Here is an 18,068-nt window from a genome sequence, read left to right as displayed (position 1 = left end):
CGCTCTCGTGCCCAAATCAGAATAAATAATCTAAGAGAGATGACAGATGTGATCGAGAGGGCAACATATCAATATGTGTGCATGTATGAAAGCCATACGTGGGAAAAGGAGAACATGCCAGAGATACAGGCGAGAAGTGAGAACCAAAGGGAGATTAACCAAGCTTGGAGTTTCAAAATGGAAATCTCTTGTGTCAGAGCTTGACGTCTGCCGGTGTCTCAAGTTACAAGCTTAACTTGGATTGACGGGACTTCCAGAGCGCCGCTCTGCTCTGCTCTGATGGCCTATATTTGTGTAGCACGCCCACACTGTATGATGTATCTCTCTCTCTCTGCTGCTCTACCTTCTCTGGTATTTTCTCCCTTTTCTTTTTGGCTTAAACTCTTTCTTTTCTCCAAATAATGATTTATTTTGTAATACTTTCTATGACACCTATGTCTATAATGCATTCTAAACATACTTATAATCTGCTATAATCTGTTTATAGCACTGTATAATTATAGTTATAAGAGCTCGTAAATATTCATAATGCTTTATAAAGCATTTTGTAATGACTTCAAAGGTTAAGTATCATAATACTTCATAATTGCGCGCAAGGATCATAGTGTATTATAATTGCCATAGTTGTAATAGGTTACATTATAATGCATTATAATTTCACAATATGTTTTCCCAGACCTTATAAAATCATGGAATTAGTCAATTTGGAATTTGAAAGTTTGGAAAATTCCTGGAATTCTGTGTAATGAAAGGAGTTGTTACAGAAATCTTCCGTAGATAAACTTTCACTTAATGACATAACGCTATTTTCTGGAGCCGCTGATGTCACGTAAGAATACACTGATAGTACAGTTGGTTCTGTGTCCAGTGCCAGACTGATATAAGTGCCTGTAACCTTTTTTAAATAAAGGACAACGTATCGACTGTGCTGTTGGTTTGAAGTATTCAAAGAGAATATGAGCATAACCAACTATTAGAGATTGCAAAAGGTTGCCGTTTGATTTTCATACAGTCATTAACATTTGGAGTAGTATACTAAACACTTCTGTTTCATTGATTCATTGAGTTGAGAATGGACAAGTCATGGAAAAGTTTAGAAATGTTGTCCCATGAAAATGTGTGGGAACCCTGAACGCATTATAATGTGATTATAAGTCACTATAAGAGCTCATTGTTTGCTTTAAAAACGTGAAAAACATATCATTGAATAAATTAAAAAGCAACACACAAAACATGCAATTAATTCATTAGTGTAAGGGGTCATGCACAACTGAGTGCTGGACATTTACATATGACTCAGTCTTCCCCAAAAAAACTCAGTCTGAACACTAAATTGCCTAAAATGATAGATAATACCCGTATACCTGTATAATTAAACAGTGCTATTAGCATATTATAACACATTATAGGTAGGCCTATGTTTATAATGCATTATAGATAAGGGCTTTCAAAACAACTGTCAGTGAGTGACTTATGAAGCATTGCGACACTTGGCCTTATAAGTCATTATAAAATGCACGAGTGCCTATAACTATAAAGTGCTATAATCTCATGAAATGCATGTTTATGATAACTTATTAACGTGGCTCCTCCTCTCTCACCTTCTGCTTCCCTCTCCTATGTCTCCTGTTTGCTAAAGATGTAGTGGAGTCATACAGTCATTGTCCCAGGTAAGTAAACAGGACTCTCCCGTAAGGCCACTGTTGATCCACCAAGTCCTGCGCACCGCCCTGACGTCAGGGCCGCAGCATGTAAACAAAGGCTGGGACTCCAGGCCGTGCCTCTCCCACTTTCCCATTCGCATCAATTGCCAGTGTTTATAGTAGGCTTCTCTACGCAAGTGGCCTTGATGGCATGTGAGGAGCATGAAAGGAAAGTTACACATCCGTGTGTGTTGTTAAGAGTCTGGCTGGAGAGGGACTCTGCAGGTTTTGGGTAGTTTTCCTTTGACCTGTCCAACATTCTGAAGAAATGTGAGTTTAGCAGGAGCACATGGCTTTATTTTTTAATTAACTTGCCATTCATTACGGATTTTATGTCTCTTTTCCCGTCTTATAAAGCAATCTGTGCTGCATTTCTTGTATGGGGGGTGCAACACAAATAAAGATATTATTGGTATTAATAATAATAATTTATACTTGTGCGTTAAGGGGAAATGTTGTAATTTTAGTATAATCACTAATTATTTAGTTTATTATGCTTTTACGTCCAAAACATGATCAACTAATTAAATATGATATTGTTCCAGATTAAACTACCAAACTGTATATAATATACTATGCGTTCAGTCGTGCATCGCTTTCTTTATTTTTGAAGTTTTTAATATTTCTTCTGTCACTGTGATCAACATGATAAATAACAAGCTATAGCTCACCCATCATGCACTGATGCTCATGTGGGATGCACCTTTTCAAAGGTTTCTAACGGCTTTTTGTGGCATTTTATTTCCTTAATCTTTGTTTTCTAACATGACAACTAAGTGAGATTGATCCAGTTTGCGCTCAGGTTACTGTAAAAAAGATGATTATGATTAAAAACACAATGTTGCCATATCCCCCATCTCATGCGATTCCAAACAAAATAAAGGTTTCAAGTGGCAGCCGCTGCTATTACTCATCCAAGCAACCAGCAGCAATTTATGGTTCACCATGTGCGTCCTCTGTCAGTGAGTTCCACAGTGAACCTCGAGGTCACCACAGCCATCAAGAGGTCGGTCCGGGGCTGAGAGCAGAGAGTGAAGGCCATGAGAAGGACAGAAATACGCAGAACTACAGGAAAAGCACATCTTTTGTGCACTGAGGCTCAGTTTCATTCATAATGCCGGTTACTTCTGAGAAGAAAAGACAAAAGCATTGACTTCTCTTAAGAGCATCAGGAGCAACATCTTCACTTCCTCATAAATGTGTATACAGAACACTGGACGTTGTGATCTTTGTACATTCGCTGTAGAAAAACAAAACAAAGCAGGGCAACATGTCCTCGGAGCCTGGAACTAATTAGACATGTTTATTCTATTACAAGATTTCCATGATGTGGGTGGTGTTTTCGTTCCTTTTTATCACAGAAGAATGGAGGGTATGTGTTATCTCCTGAGGGCATGGAGACAGGGTGTGTTCAGCAGACGGATAGAGAGGAAGACGAGAAGAAAGAGTAAGAAGGAATGGGACAGGGAGGTGAGGAGTAAAGGAATGTTTGCTCTGCATTCCCGTCTTTCCCTCCAGGGACAGCACGGCCAGATGACTCCTCATGCTTCTTCTGCAAGGCTACTTCCTCAAGCACCCGCCCGCCCGCACACACATGCATGTGGAGGGCCCGCAGAGAAAGCAGGCGATGGTGGGTGAGCCCATTAACAAGTTAATGCACTCATCAGGGATCTGAAAGGGAAACTGGAGGTACACAAACTTCACCTCTTGCATGTGAATGGGACTTTCTTAAATAGATTCATGATCTACATTGTAAAATACAATTTGCAAAGCTGGGTTGCTGCTGAAGTAAAGAGGCGCACTGAATATTTAACATTCTCAACATGGATAGTTACGAATACTCTGATAAGGTTGGGACTCTTTGAGGTTAAATAGTATTTGCTTTGTAAATGTTGAGTGAGGTTTCACTCATGAAAGCAAAGCATTACCATGCAGGTCAGACACAGCTCTTGTAAACTGCTAAACTCAGAAATATCAGTAAAGAATAAACTTTGTATACACAATTATTCCAACACAAGGCCCACTCACTAGGTTTTTCCATAATCTTCACCAATGTAATTCTTCACCAGAGTTTGAGGAATTTTAATGGAGATGGATCTGTTGACGTTTGAGCTCAGTGGATGGGTAATCTGGAAGGCTCACTATCTATTGCCAAATGAGGTAACACAATGGTGATCGAGCACAGGGCCCACTGGTGGATAGGGCCCTTGTATTTGCAGTATTATTAACTTTAAGTATTTTTCTTTCTTTAAAGTCAAACTGAAATGTTTGTCTTTGTTTTGCCTTGTGTACTTATTAGTTCAAAACTGTTATCACCAAAAAGAACAAATTGAAGTTATTTAATTTTTTTCCATCTGTGTCAGATGAGACATTTTCACAAATATTGTAGTTATACCCTCATAGTATTTGTTCAATGGGATTGTTCAGCAAAAATTATGTGTTTGTTCTAAAAACAAAGCAATGAAAAAAGCAGTGCAGGCGAGCAGCCGAACCCTGTTGTTTAAGTTCAGCGGGTTCGTGCTGGCCGTATCAACAGGCAGTATGGGAACCTAATCAGAAACCTCAGTCTCAAGCTGCTCTGCTATAACAATCAAGAAGGGGAAAGAAATGTCTGGACTTCCTGATATGGGGTTTCCCAGGGAAGCAGCTTTGAGTAGTTTCTGGGCCATGACATCACCGGCAGCAACACAGAGGTGTTTTGATTCCGCCGGAGAAGGAGAAGCTGGTGGGAAAACCCCTCTGCCTTCACGACAACAACAATAACTGCCTGCGCCGCTCTCTGGGCCACAATGCAAATCAACTGTAAACAGTGTCGGGGGGAGGGGAAAGGGGATGAGTGGGAGGGAGGTGGGTGGGGGTTAAATCAAGAGGCAGAAACAAAATAGAAAAGCTGAGAACTTTAAATGGAAAGAAAAGGAAGTGCTTTGCTAGTCATGGGGATTTTTTTTTAAATGTTCCACAACTTAACTGAGGAGATTTATTCAGTTGGAACATGGCTATTTATAGGTGACACTAGTGTATCCTGTCTCTGATGTTGCTTCTCACGTGAATAAATGATCCATTCAGACTGCCCCCGTCCAGCTCATAACAAACCAGCTGATTGCCAAACGTAAAGAAAGGGAAAAGATAACAACCCCTCGTCTATCCCTGTGGGAAGTTTGAAATAATCCCTCCGCCAACATTCTTCAACGGTGACTGGCAACAGTGTCACTGGACTGTTTGTGTGACGACAGTTTAATGTGTCACTACTGTCTGTTTCCCACGTGGATAAATGAGAGCAGCCCCCACCAAAAAAAAAAAGACAACCCCCCCCCCCCCCTCCCCCCCAACCACTCTCTTCTCTTAACCTCCGTGGGAAGGTGACACCAGCAGTCTTCTTCCTGGTGCAGCGCATTCCTCACCATCTCCTATTCGCATTCCAATAGGCACATGTCTTCCAGCTCCCCCACCCTCAATCCACCAAATTCTCTCTGTGACCCTTACAGCCATTTACAGCACCATTGGAAAGGCAGCGTTGAGAGTGTGTGAGGTTGTGTTGGTGCAAAGCCAAGGTAGTGCATCATCATGGGGTTGGGTTTGGTTCGCGAGAATGACAGATCACCGATTGACCCTTTGCACTATGCAGCCCTGAGGAGAGCCTGGGGAGGTTGCCCGTGTACTCGACAGAGAGCCATTGACTCTCTGTTCCCTGTTGGTCAAAATAAATCACTTAACCAACAAAATTTTAATGCAGCCTAAAGCAGTGTTGGAACACCGGTACGCCTCACGCCAGTGTCACTATTGCATTGGGGTTCTGGTATGAGCAAGTCTGGTTATTAACAAAAATGAATAATGTTTATAAAAATAAAACTTTGATAAAAGTATTCATAAAATCATGACTAGGGGTTGACTGCCGCTAATTGCATTAGCTCAAAAAGACATTAAAATGGTCATCAGAAGGAATTAATAATTATCTTTAATATAATTATTCATGATATTAATTAGTATGACTTAATTTCAGTCACCTCAATGGTGGCATCTTCAGAGGAAAATGATAGCCAGTTAATGTAGTCTCATAAAATATACTAGACAATATACTAGACAAGGAATTAGGAAATCTGATTGATAATTAAATGAATAATTAGAAACAAAATGACTATCAATAGCTAGTAACAGGTTGAAAGATTTCAGAATGATTTGATTTGACAAAAGGGACATATGAAGCAGAAGCTTTAAATCTTTATCTCCATGTGTCGCTGTGTTAAAAAGACAAACACACTAATGATTGTGAGATCGTAACGTGTGTGATAATGGTGCCGGGTGATGCCGCACCGGGAAGGTCCAAGAACCACAGAGGAAAGAGAAAGAACACATGGCTGTGTTGTGCTTTTTACAGCTGAGTTTTTACACCAACATGTGAAAAGGTGGCTTCAGGTTGCAGGAAGTGAGTGAGGCTGTAGACACAAATGATCATGGGAAATTGAGTCCAATAGCTCAATCTCCATACTGTGAGGATCCCAACAGCATCATGTCCATTACATGGTACGGCACGGCTCTTCTCAACTGGTCTCGTTCCTTTTTTCCATTGCCAAAAGTTGTGGGCTACGTGGTACTTTCTTTGGAAACACCTTGGTTGAGGTTCTGATGGAGTTACCAGTGCGACACGGGACATTCTTCACAAACATTTTTTTATTCACTCGACCCAGACTGTGCGTACGATTAACGGAGTGAGACGTTCCACTGATTGGTTGATGAAAGGAATCAACGAGTTTCATGTTGAAGAGAATGTCTAGGCATCTGCTTGCGCCGTTGCTACTGCAATCAGCTGAGTATCTCGCTTAGTCTGAGGGGGTACTATCTGCAGTTGAAAACGAAATAGAGGAAAGGACCTGGTACCAAAAGTGAGGTGAGGCGAGTCGAACCATGCAGTAGAAATGGTTTCCATAAAATCTGTTATCTACTTGACCCTTCCGTACACATCAACCTGGCATTCCACCTCCACCCTTTATCACAATAGTTATAACACTTCCTATGTAACATATCAACCACCTTAAGCACACAGTCTCTTCTCAGGAGAGGATTCACTTTTCCCCGTGTGGCCTCATAGATTCTGCTTCTACTGTCTCTCTCCTTCACTCTTCTATATCTTCAAGGATGTCGTAAAAGGCTCAGCCACTTGTCTACACTTGTACATCCATCAATCTTAACGGCCAGCCAATCACCTCTCCAGCTGTCCTCAGATCCCTAAGTGGCAGGAATAATAATCATGGAGGTGGACGAGACAAGCGTGGGCTTGCACAGGGTGTTTTATGGCTTCCGATTCCCCCATTGGATTGAACATATAGAACATGGCCTCTGTGGTCACTCCCATGGAGGTCATGTACAAACAAAGATATTCACATACACTAGCATCCTGGTATGAATGTATAATCATGAGATATGTTTTTATCTCCGCCAGGAATAAGCCTGTTTGGAGATAATATGTTCTGTTGAGTGTGTGAGTGTGTGTGTGTGTGTGTGTGTGTGTGTGTGTGTGTGTGTGTGTGTGTGTGTGTGTGTGTGTGTGTGTGTGTGTGTGTGTGTCTGTCCACAGCTAATCTCACATACTACTGGACCCTTCAGCCTCAAAGTCGTTGTGCTCATTAAAGACTGTATGTTTAAGGACCTTTCGTGGTTGTGTTGATTTACAATTATTGAAAAACCTATTTTATTGACTGTTTTATAAGGTCATTGACTCCTCACTCCTCTTAACCAGCCGGTGATCAACAACTGCTGCAGTAGCAAAAGGCATTTCCAGCAATCAGCTAGGCTAAAAACAAGCTATCTATCGGCCTTTTGTAGAGGCTCAAAAACTGACTTCCATATAAAAGTTTGGTCTCGTTTTGAACCGGAGCGTTTGCAGATTAATTCCATAACCAATATGTTGTGATCTATAACATTCACAACAAGTCAGGCTTGATTACAAGATTCATAAATCCTTTTTTTTATCTTCGTTGCTATCTTGACTGTAAGGGAGCATCAATTAGGTGAGATTTAACTTTTTCCTTTCTTGGGAGGGGAGCGGGAGACACAGGGCGGAGATCTGCAGTCTACCGAGTACCCTTTTCTTGTTTTACTTGTATTTTATACAAATACTATTTGCTTTGCTCTGTATAGAAAGGAAACTTGTAAATATGGTATATAACTGCTTTAGCTAGTTTATGTAAAAGCGCACAGGCCTTTTGTTAAAGATGCACATAGAGATAACTGTGTTAAGGGTTACAGACACTTTATTTTACAGACAGCCTTACTTTAGCGCATACATGAACTCAGTGCTGCAGATGTGTAAATATTCCAGACAAAAGGATAATTGCTGTTTTTATATTATAATTGCTAGAAGCTGTGTGAGCCTATAATGGGCTGGAATAGCCTTTCAACTCTAATGATGGTAATGCAGATCAATTAAATTCTCTTAATAGATAGGTTTGAATGTTGCAATATTTGTTTTGTGCATAATTTCACAGTAATTGGACTTCATACATGCGTCAGGATTACTGTGCGTACACAGCATATGCATGGGTTTGTAATAGAAATATGTTCTTATATATTAATATATATTCTTTCAAATGAAGCTTTTATGTCTGTGAAAAGGCAATTTCACATAATAAAGGACATCATCTTTTGTAGCGCTAACGTTTAATCCCTCAAAGCACCTGAAAAGTCATTTGTATGCTTTTCACTGACAGCCCGTCATCCTGGCTGTGTAATGAGCTATGAGGTTTGCAGAAATGGAATAAAGCCAGGTGTCTCATGGTGTATCTGCCTTGACAGTGATTGACAAAGATTACCCCATAATTAGAGGAGGGTCGTAATACTGCCCTGCAGCCCAGCAGGATCTCGCTCCTCTCAGACAAACAAAGCCTGCCCACAGAAGTTTTGTTGATTGGTTTGCCAGACAATGAGGCCTTCAGGGTTATCATTTCTTATTACTCAAGTCTTGATAGTCAGGGATTCATTGATTTAGTGACGGCTTAAAAACGTAACCCTGTTCCCATACAACTAAACTGCGTTCTCAATTACATTTGGAGGGAAACATTACGGTGGAAGTTCTAAACACGTGGTTGACGCTATTAATTAAAAGGAAATACCACAAAACTATTTGGTTAGGTTTAGTAAAATATCATGGTTTGGCTTAAGGTTATGTTTTGTTAAATTTAAATAAGTCAACATTGACTTTTGGTTTCACATGAACAGCCGTCTCCTGGGTGAAAATCCTGTGTTTGTTTGACCCATCCATCCACCCAGACCTCCTACCCTACACAGACACACTTTGATTAGAAACCTATTTGTGATATATGTCAATTAGGAGACCAGGCTAAACACGAAGGGGTATCGGTTTCAAAACAAGCAGTTTAACTTGTTCTGGTCAGAAGTTTCCCTGGTTGGTTTTGCATTCTTTCTGTCACTGATTGTTGCCTCGTTGAAGAGTGATCTAACGGCATAAAAATGTCTGTGGAGAAAGTTATGGTTGGCAGCTGTCCACTCTGAGAAGTTGCTAACCCGACCACCCCACACTGATACACAAATAAACACAAACTCTGAAACATTATCTTTCATGGCTCCAAATTAGCTGCAAATACTTTTAAACTCTCCCCAAATAACAAAAGCATCTGCACGTGTGAAAGTTTGTGTGTGTGTGTGTGTGTGTGTGTGTGTGTATGGGGGGGGGGGGGGGGGGGTAATGGCTGTGTGGTGGGCATCTTCCAGTGTGGCCTCAACTCTCCTCAGGTAGCCTCTTACCCCCTCCCCTCCTCCAGTGCTAAGAGGTCTTGACTGGCGGGGCCATGGGAAAAGGCTCCAATGGACATCAAATGCAGGCCTTTGTGGGAAAGCACCACAGAGGGCCTGTAGAGTTCTCTAAAGGTCACCACGGGTCAACTTTCATGTCAGCACAGGCCTGATTTGGGGTCAGAGGTTATTGGCATACCTGTCCAGCGCCACACAGACTTTTCTTCCAGGAAATGATTCCCACTTGTCTCAATTAGGGGCTTGACTATTGAAGGGCCCGTGTAAGGTTTGTTTATGGCCAGAGTTGTGCTTGCTAAGGCGAAGGAGAGTGTAATCTGTGTGTAAAAATGGCAGGATGCCTTTAAGGTTGCCAGTGGTTCCAATAATAGGACTGTTGTCATTTTCCATGTGGGGGTTCAGATCACAGGAAGTAACACTTCCTACTATATCCCTCTGATTCCTGTTGATAATAACACTGTTGACAGATGTGATTACATGTTATCCTATAAATAAAAAAGAAGTAGTTAACCCTGGGATATTAAAATAACACTGACCGATTTTGGATTGTCATAAATATTGGAGTAAGAAGTGTGTTGGATATATTGTTGGCATGCAATTGACCGATCACTAAAGCCGTATACCCCAAACAACGGATATCCAATCATAACTTTAAAAAATGTGTCCCACTCTATACTAGATCTGGGGAAGTTTGCACTTAAGCAACCTCAGCCAAATATTTTAGGTTAGATATATATTATGGTCAAATATCACAGCCCATTATTGTATATTACAGTATATATCCCTCACCTTCCTTGTAATGAAAACTTATGAACAAATTGTTAAAAAGATTTTAGCCATTACACAGGACAGACTGGACCCCCTCCAGTTTGCTTAGAAGGCAAGGAGAAGAGATTAACATGCTAGTGCAACACTTTTGCATTTTGTTTTGAGGCATCTGGAAGGGAACAAAAAACATGCAAGATTCTCCATTAATTTTTCTTCAGCCTTTGTGTATTCAGCCCCACGACCTTGCACTATTGTCACTTTGCTACATCAATTAGGACACAATGTTGCACAAAAAAGAAACTTTTAAATATTAAGATCGAGCCAATTCGTGTTCATGTAAAGAGATGTAACATTTTAGTATTATACCTTTTATTGCTCCAAATACAAATAATTTGTATGGATTGCATTATGTATGGATCAAAACATCAAATCTAATTCAGAAACTGTATTTATTCCAGTGGATTGTGCACATACTGATTATAGACAAACATTCTGTAGAAATATAATTTGTGGTTGTGGGCAGAGTCTCTATTTCTCTAGAAAGAGGAAGTAATTGCTAGAGGTATTATGTAAGCAAATATTTTGCCACGGGGCTATTCTCCTTTTATGGCCTCTAAAGTTTCAGTGTGCAGTGCAGGACCGATATGTAAAAGTAAAGGTGGCAAAAACTTGAGTGACCGTGTCAAAAGCTCATCAGATATGGGACATAAAAACTGTGATGTCCTGCTTTACAGTAGGCCGAAGAACCTGTTGCCCTCTCCTCGGGGGACACTTCCAGAGATTGGACTGAGCAGCTGGCCCCAAAGCGAGCGGTGCAACTAATAATCTGTCCTTCTGACAGATGGGGGTAGATGGCTGTCATCTGAGCCCTGCTGATTATGCAGGCAGGGATATCTGCAGCAGCCCCTCAGAGATGCGCTCACTGGTGGCATTTCATAGGCCTGCGGTCACTGTCACATCACTGCTTTGGACCTCTCCATTTTCACACACCTCTTCTAAGACCCTGATTGAGCATGAACTCAGCACACACTCATCTTTTTGAACCTTTCAGGACATTAATAAACCCTCAAACTACTATTACTACATATCAAGCTGTACATTCAATAACATGAAGGACAATAAGAGAGCCCTAAAAAGAGAATAAATAGTCTGCTCCACTTTTATACACACATACACAAATTGAGAAACTAGAAAAACAGGGTGTGCTTTGGTTGATTTCAAAGTGATAGTTGAGTCACTTAGTTCCGCACCTGATTTGCATATTGTCTTCAAACATTTCCGAGGTATTAGAGGTATTTGCCCAGGGCGTAAAACAAGTATGAAGCTCTCATTTCCATTCCAGTCAGCGGGCGTGACCTGCAAACAGTTTATGAAATAGTCCACTGACTTTTTGTCAGTATGAAGTATGAACAAGATGGTGCAGGTTTACATTAAACTTTTTGTTTTTGTTTTGCAGATTTCCTCATGTTAGCCTATGCAACATAGGTGCATTTGAGTAAAGGATTGCTTAAACATGCCTGCACAATTATTAAAGGATTGGACGATGACAAGATCTGTATTATTAAATGTAGCGCAGTTGTCCATCATAATAAATAAATAAAAAGTAATAAATGTGTCTTCCTCATGAGTCCAACTTTTTACTCAAGTTTGATGGAGGGACACATTTGTGAAATACAATATATCAGCATTTTGATGGTTTTACAATTTACCATGAAATCTCAAAGGAAAACAAAAGTTATTTCAGGCAGGGGGGAGAGGGAGAGCCAATGCAATTTAGACAATAACATGCGCGGGAAAATGAGGGCGGAGAGGGGAGGAGCAGAGTGAGAAGGGAGGGGGGAAGGGGGGGTAAATGGAAGTCTTTTTATCTCTAGTTTCCCACATCCTGTGAACGGCTGCAAACGCGGCCACCCAATTTGAAAGAATGAGAGGAATGCGCCTATTCTCCCCAGCGCGCTTTGATGCGCAGCCAGTTGAGAGGCATTGTCAGGGAACTCAAATAAAGACCATAGTCCTGGACTTCACTTCAGCCAATAAACCTCTGTGTTTAATGTGAAAATAATCAGGTAAATGGCAGGGGGTTAGAATAGCTGGAATGCAATTGATTAACTGCTCTCAGGTTGTTTGTATCTCTAAGTCTTTATTAAGCCATGCGGATGCTTTAGTGCAACTAACAGCAACAGGCTGTTTCTGTTCTCAAATGCAGACTCAACAAGTGGAGAAGAGTGGACAATTAAAAATCAAGGTAACTTACATTATAAATCAAATATGGCGAAACTGTATCTTTAAAATAGAATAGAATAGAATATGTATCAGAACTGTGCACTCCTCCTGTTTTTGTGAAGACTATTATTCATAATAGTCTGGTCATATTCTCTTCTCTGAGTCAGTTTCCCTGCGAGGGGAGGAGACAGCTTGGGGAGCACTGGGTTTAAAATTTGCATTTCCCTCAAACTTGGATTCGTAGTTACAACTTTAGTCTCACCACCCCCCCCTTTTTTTTTTTTAGCGCGTTTTTATTCCCGCCACGTCTGTGTCTGGCCCAGCCGGTTATGAGGTTGGCTTTATTTTCATTTTGTGATTGACGTGCTTTTGGACCGCGTATTCGCAGTCCTATTGGTGCAGAGAACGGAAAGGGGCGGTGAAATGTTGACGTTGGACCGTGTTGCAACGCCCCCTTACTACTGCCTTATAAACGTCCTCCCCCCACATCGTTGATTCCAAGAGCCGGTGTCTGACGGAGATATTGCTCATACACCGTCTTCCCTGTTTACATCGTTTAACTGTTTACAAAACAGTGCGGGGAACAGCTGTGTTTTCACTTTAGCCTTTAATGTGAATGCAGATATCCATACGCCGGGCTATATTTCCCTGGATTCACAAGCGGCTTTTCTTCCATCCGGATGAGAGGACCCTTACCGCATTTTTGTTCCAGCAACGTGGACTTTAAGCTCTATACGGGAGACAGGATAGTCGTACTATCGGAATAAAATTGCTGTTACAAACCAAGACGAAGAACACACGCATCTTAACCCTGTGTTGGATCTATCCTTGAAGGAATGCTTCTTTCCAAGCTCAATTCTTTGGCCCATATCTCCACCGTAGACATGCCGGTGAAAATGCAGCTCCAAGTTCAGCAAGGTTAGACGCCCTTCTTTTTCCACCACCGTGTTGTCATTGACGACGGGGCTGCAGCAATGGCTGGCAGCCCGTTTATCGTGGCTCAGTCCACACATGCTACTACTTGCTCATTTTCAAGGACGGCACTTCGTCTTGAGCTTCATTTAATTTATTAACAACATATTATCCGTATTATTGTGTTCCGATGTCTGGAAGCCGGTGTGTACAGAGGGACTAGCTTAGTTTCTTCCCGGGTGTTCACCGGCTGTATTTATGTTTGTGTTCGCAGGGAAGGAGAGGGAGCCCTTCGAGAAGCTTTATCAGGTCGGCGGGGTTCTTGGCAGTGGAGGCTTCGGCACCGTCTACACCGGTACGAGGATAGCTGACGCAGCTCCGGTTAGTATGCCTTAAATGTGTTATTATACTAAGTCATTTTAAATCGCCTGCGTTATATGGTGGCTTCTTTTACATGTTATTTGACGCGGTGTCTTCTTTGCCCTTCTAGGTTGCTGTCAAACATGTGGCCAAGGACAGAGTCTCCGAGTGGGGAGAGCTGGTAAGAAACAGTTGTATGAGTATTAGCGTTAATATAGACCTTATTAACATGATATTATATAATAGAGTACTATGTTGCTATAATAATAAAAGAAAGTTAAATGTGAAATGAATTGTGCAGTGTTGAAGCATGTATATGTTTTCAAATGCAAATATTTATTATCTCTTCAGCCTAATGGCTCGCGGGTCCCTATGGAGATCGTGCTGCTGAAGAAAGTGGGCACGGGCTTCCGCGGCATTATCAAAATGCTGGACTGGTTCGAGCGACCGGACAGCTTTATCATCGTGATGGACAGGCCCGAAAACGTGAAGGACCTGTTTGACTTCATCACGGAGAAAGGTGCCTTACCGGAGGAACTGGCGCGGAGCTTTTTCCGCCAGGTGCTGGAGGCCGTGCGGCACTGCCACAACTGCGGCGTGGTGCACCGGGACATCAAAGACGAGAACATCCTCATCGACCTCCGCACCGGAGAGGTGAAGCTCATCGACTTCGGATCTGGAGCCCTGCTAAAAGACACCATATACACAGACTTTGATGGTGAGTCATCACAGTGCTCAACACAAGCTGTTATGTGTTTATTGTCTTTTTTTATTAGACATAATAGGGTGAGTTTTGTTTGAACGTCATAGCCATTTCAGTAGCCCTCTGTAGTCCTATGATCTGTGCCCACACCCTGGCAGGAATTCCTAGGTTGTGTCATTTCTGACGTCCCCCTCCCCAGCAGCCTATTAATACAGGCTGGCCAGCATTGCTTTTGCTCTGGCGCCCCCTATAGGGGGGAAGCTGCATTTTTACAACTCAAAGTTTGTAAACAAAGTCACATGTCCGCTCCCCCTCCCACACACACACACACACTGCATGTCACGCTCTGAGGCACTTGAGCTCAGATATCAGCCTCAGAAACAACTCAGTTGATAATTCTGCATTCTTGTTAATATTTGAACCCCATCTGCAATGCTTTCATTTTCACCACTTAGGTTGTGCATTTCTACAGTTTTTAAAGATATGTTTCTCTTTTTATTTCCTCCCACCTGACAGGCACACGAGTGTACAGCCCGCCAGAGTGGATCAAATATCACCGCTATCACGGACGCTCCGCTACAGTTTGGTCCCTGGGGGTCTTGCTGTACGACATGGTGTGTGGGGACATTCCATTTGAACATGACGAGGAGATCACAAGAGGGCAGGTCCTTTTCCGCAGAAGAATCTCCACAGGTAAATTCACATTGCACTACCTTTTATCTAGCTATTTTAACTGACATGCGCATACTATTTCATACTCTGCTTATTACACAAGACTTATTGGTTGACCTTCTCCTCCCCCTTCTCCAGAATGCCAGCAGCTGATCAAGTGGTGTCTGTCTCTGCGGCCGGCAGACCGCCCGTCCTTTGAGGACATCACCAATCACTCGTGGATGCAGAGCACATCCTCCTCTGTCATCCCATCCATGGTGCAGACGGAGAAGACTAGCACGGAGATCAGGCTGCACAGCATCGCCCACGAGCCCACGGCATTCACGCCCACCTCAGTGGCCGTGTCTCGGTGATGGAGGCAAACAGAACTGGACTGCACTGAGACTATTACAAAAGACTTATGTAACAGACTTGAAGCTGAGAGGAAGGGCGTGGGGCAGCGCATAGGCCGGCGCGTGGGGCAGCGCACAGGCCGGTGCGGGGCAGCGCACAGGCCAGCGGTCCTGACACAGGCACGAGTAGGGTGTTAAAGGACTACACACATAGAAAACCGAGGTCATGACTAAACGATCATGTCTCATTTTCAACCTGGCAGGCCAGACCCTCCCCACCCCAACTACTTGATTTTCCCAGCGTTTGGGTATTTATCAGACTGTAGGAGGGCATGCTTTGTGTGCACGGACACCTGCGTTGAGCAAATGCAGTACAAGCGTTCGCTGTTTGCTGAATGGCAAGCTGCATTATGTAACCTCTCGCTGCACGGCTCTCTCCCCTCAGTAGAGTGGGAAGAGCAGAGGCGTTGGCGCAAAAGAGGATGCGCGATAAAAAACAAACAAGAAAAGTGCCTTTTGTGAGATTGTTTTGGGGGGACCCTGAAAATACTTGAATTTGTGAAAGCAAAAAAAAGGCTCTTCTCAGAGACCTTTTTTGCTCCTTACTCTGTACAAGGCTTTATATTGTTTATTGCTGTTTTCTTTCCTCTCATGGGCCTAGATCAGTAAAGTCTATGTCATTTACAACCGCTGCTATCACTACTACTCCAATGTGATGAGCAACCAGACAACCTCATTGCTCTGGCAGCAACCTGTGCAAACAAACCCTAAAAAAGAAACACTGGACTTACCTCTCTCTCTTTACTACAGCATCCACCTCCACTCTACAACCTCCGCTTCCTCTACATCTCGTGTCGTACTCTATACAAACACGAAGCTGTTCACATCCACCCGAATGCACAACACAATGCAATCATACCGAAATACAACATCCTCTGCTCTTCACTTCAAATTGGTTTTAAATGTTTAAACAGTGCCTCACACAGGTCTTAAAAATTCAGTGGGGACAACAATTGTAAATAATAATAATATTTATTATTGCCGTGACTTTTTTCTCACTCGATGAGCGCAGAATTTATTTATTTATTTATGAGAATTTCTGGCTGTTTTTGTATATATTTCATTCCACAGTCACTGAAGGGCCCACAGATTATTTAAAAAGATAAGCAAAGACTAGATGAATTTATTCTGACAATATTTATAGCTTGACATTTTTTTTAAAGAGCAGATGTTTGTATGTTTGTGTATGTCATGTAAATAGTTCCAAAGTAGTTCCATCTTAATGTATCTAAACATTGGACGTCTACTGGTAACAGGTTTTGTTAGACTGTTGTCTGCTGTGGGAGCAAGTGGATTCTGTGTGTGTGTGTGTGTGTGTGTGTGTGTGTGTGTGTGTGTGTGTGTGTGTGAGAGAGAATGAGAAAAGTTATCTGATTTAATGATTGCAGATTGGATTGTTTATTTTTCATCCATTTGAATTGTAAATTATGTTAGAAACTATTTTTATACGATTTCAATAAATATATTTTTAACTATGACACTTGACTCCTCCGTGCTGTCTCAGGCTGTTGTTGTGACCCTTTTGTAGCTCAACATAGTCATGGTAAAAAAAAGTACTTTAACCAAACCAAATGTCACATGTATCGCCATAAAGAAACAGTTAAACACACAGTATTTTAACACACAAATATAATTTACTAGGTCAGAAGGTTATACAATTTTCTTAGCAGGTTTCCTGTTTGACACCTTTTGTAGCAAAGCAGCGGATACGGAGAAGATGAGGAGATAAAAGAAGACAGGCTGGTAGAAGGCAGATGGCAACAAAAAGGGGCCGCATGCTGACATGTAGTAGCTTAAAACATTACCAGAATTGACTTTCTACTACAAACTGAGGTATTTAAGAATGTCAAATAGCACGTACTTCAATAGTGATAGAAATGTGTTCATTCATACAGAACATAGGAGTTATTCTGATATGATTTGGATTTTGGTGATCTGTCATGGCTGAATAAAAAAATATACTACATTCAAAATATATATATTTATATATACAAAATATGATGAACTATGAATTATGGGTCAAAATAACCCAGCAACATGGCTGGATTGACCTGTTTGGGGGCCTTGGGGCAAAAATGAGTGATTTGGGCCTTTGTTGCTCCACTCCAAAAATGACGTCCTATGTCTTTTTCTAAACACTTTTCTTTTATCTCAATGGAAAACGTCAAGGAAACAGGTGGAGGAGAATGAATAAGGACTTAAGACAAGACAACTGCGGTGCTTAGAGAATCCCACGCCACTTACAGCAGGTAATTGCGACGGCGGAAGTTATTGACGTGGTGCTGCCACAAGGAATTGTGGGACGGCATTATCTCCTTTCCTTTGGTAAAGGATGGTCCAGTGTCCCCTATGCCAACAGAGATAGGAATGGAAGCATTAAAGCATCTTTCCTTAGCATTTAGAGAATTCCACCAGCTGCCGCTTTAATTACGACCAGGTCAATTTCTTGACAAATATACAAATACACCCAAGGCTCACCAAAGTGCAAGCCACAATATCATGGCACTCCTGTACTCACTCTGTACAAGTCTATCTACTAATGGCATATTATATACAGACAACTATATTACT

The 18,068-nt window shown here is 41.8% G+C and overlaps 1 protein-coding gene across 1 annotated transcript; it reads left to right on the top strand.

Annotated features, from left to right (window-relative positions):
• The first annotated feature begins 12,940 nt into the window (after positions 1-12,940).
• Positions 12,941-16,975, top strand: pim1 (Pim-1 proto-oncogene, serine/threonine kinase). Its single transcript, XM_029436452.1, has 6 exons — positions 12,941-13,376; positions 13,645-13,751; positions 13,861-13,911; positions 14,082-14,448; positions 14,950-15,126; positions 15,244-16,975. The coding sequence occupies exons 1-6, from the start codon at positions 13,295-13,297 to the stop codon at positions 15,456-15,458; spliced, it is 999 nt and encodes a 332-aa protein (XP_029292312.1). The 5' UTR covers positions 12,941-13,294; the 3' UTR covers positions 15,459-16,975.
• The last annotated feature ends 1,093 nt before the right edge of the window (positions 16,976-18,068 follow it).

Source organism: Cottoperca gobio, chromosome 7 (assembly GCF_900634415.1).
Source record: "Cottoperca gobio chromosome 7, fCotGob3.1, whole genome shotgun sequence".
In the NCBI taxonomy this organism is placed as follows: domain Eukaryota; kingdom Metazoa; phylum Chordata; class Actinopteri; order Perciformes; family Bovichtidae; genus Cottoperca; species Cottoperca gobio.
Note: the sequence above shows the minus strand (reverse complement) of the source record. Positions and strands in the feature narration are given on the sequence as shown.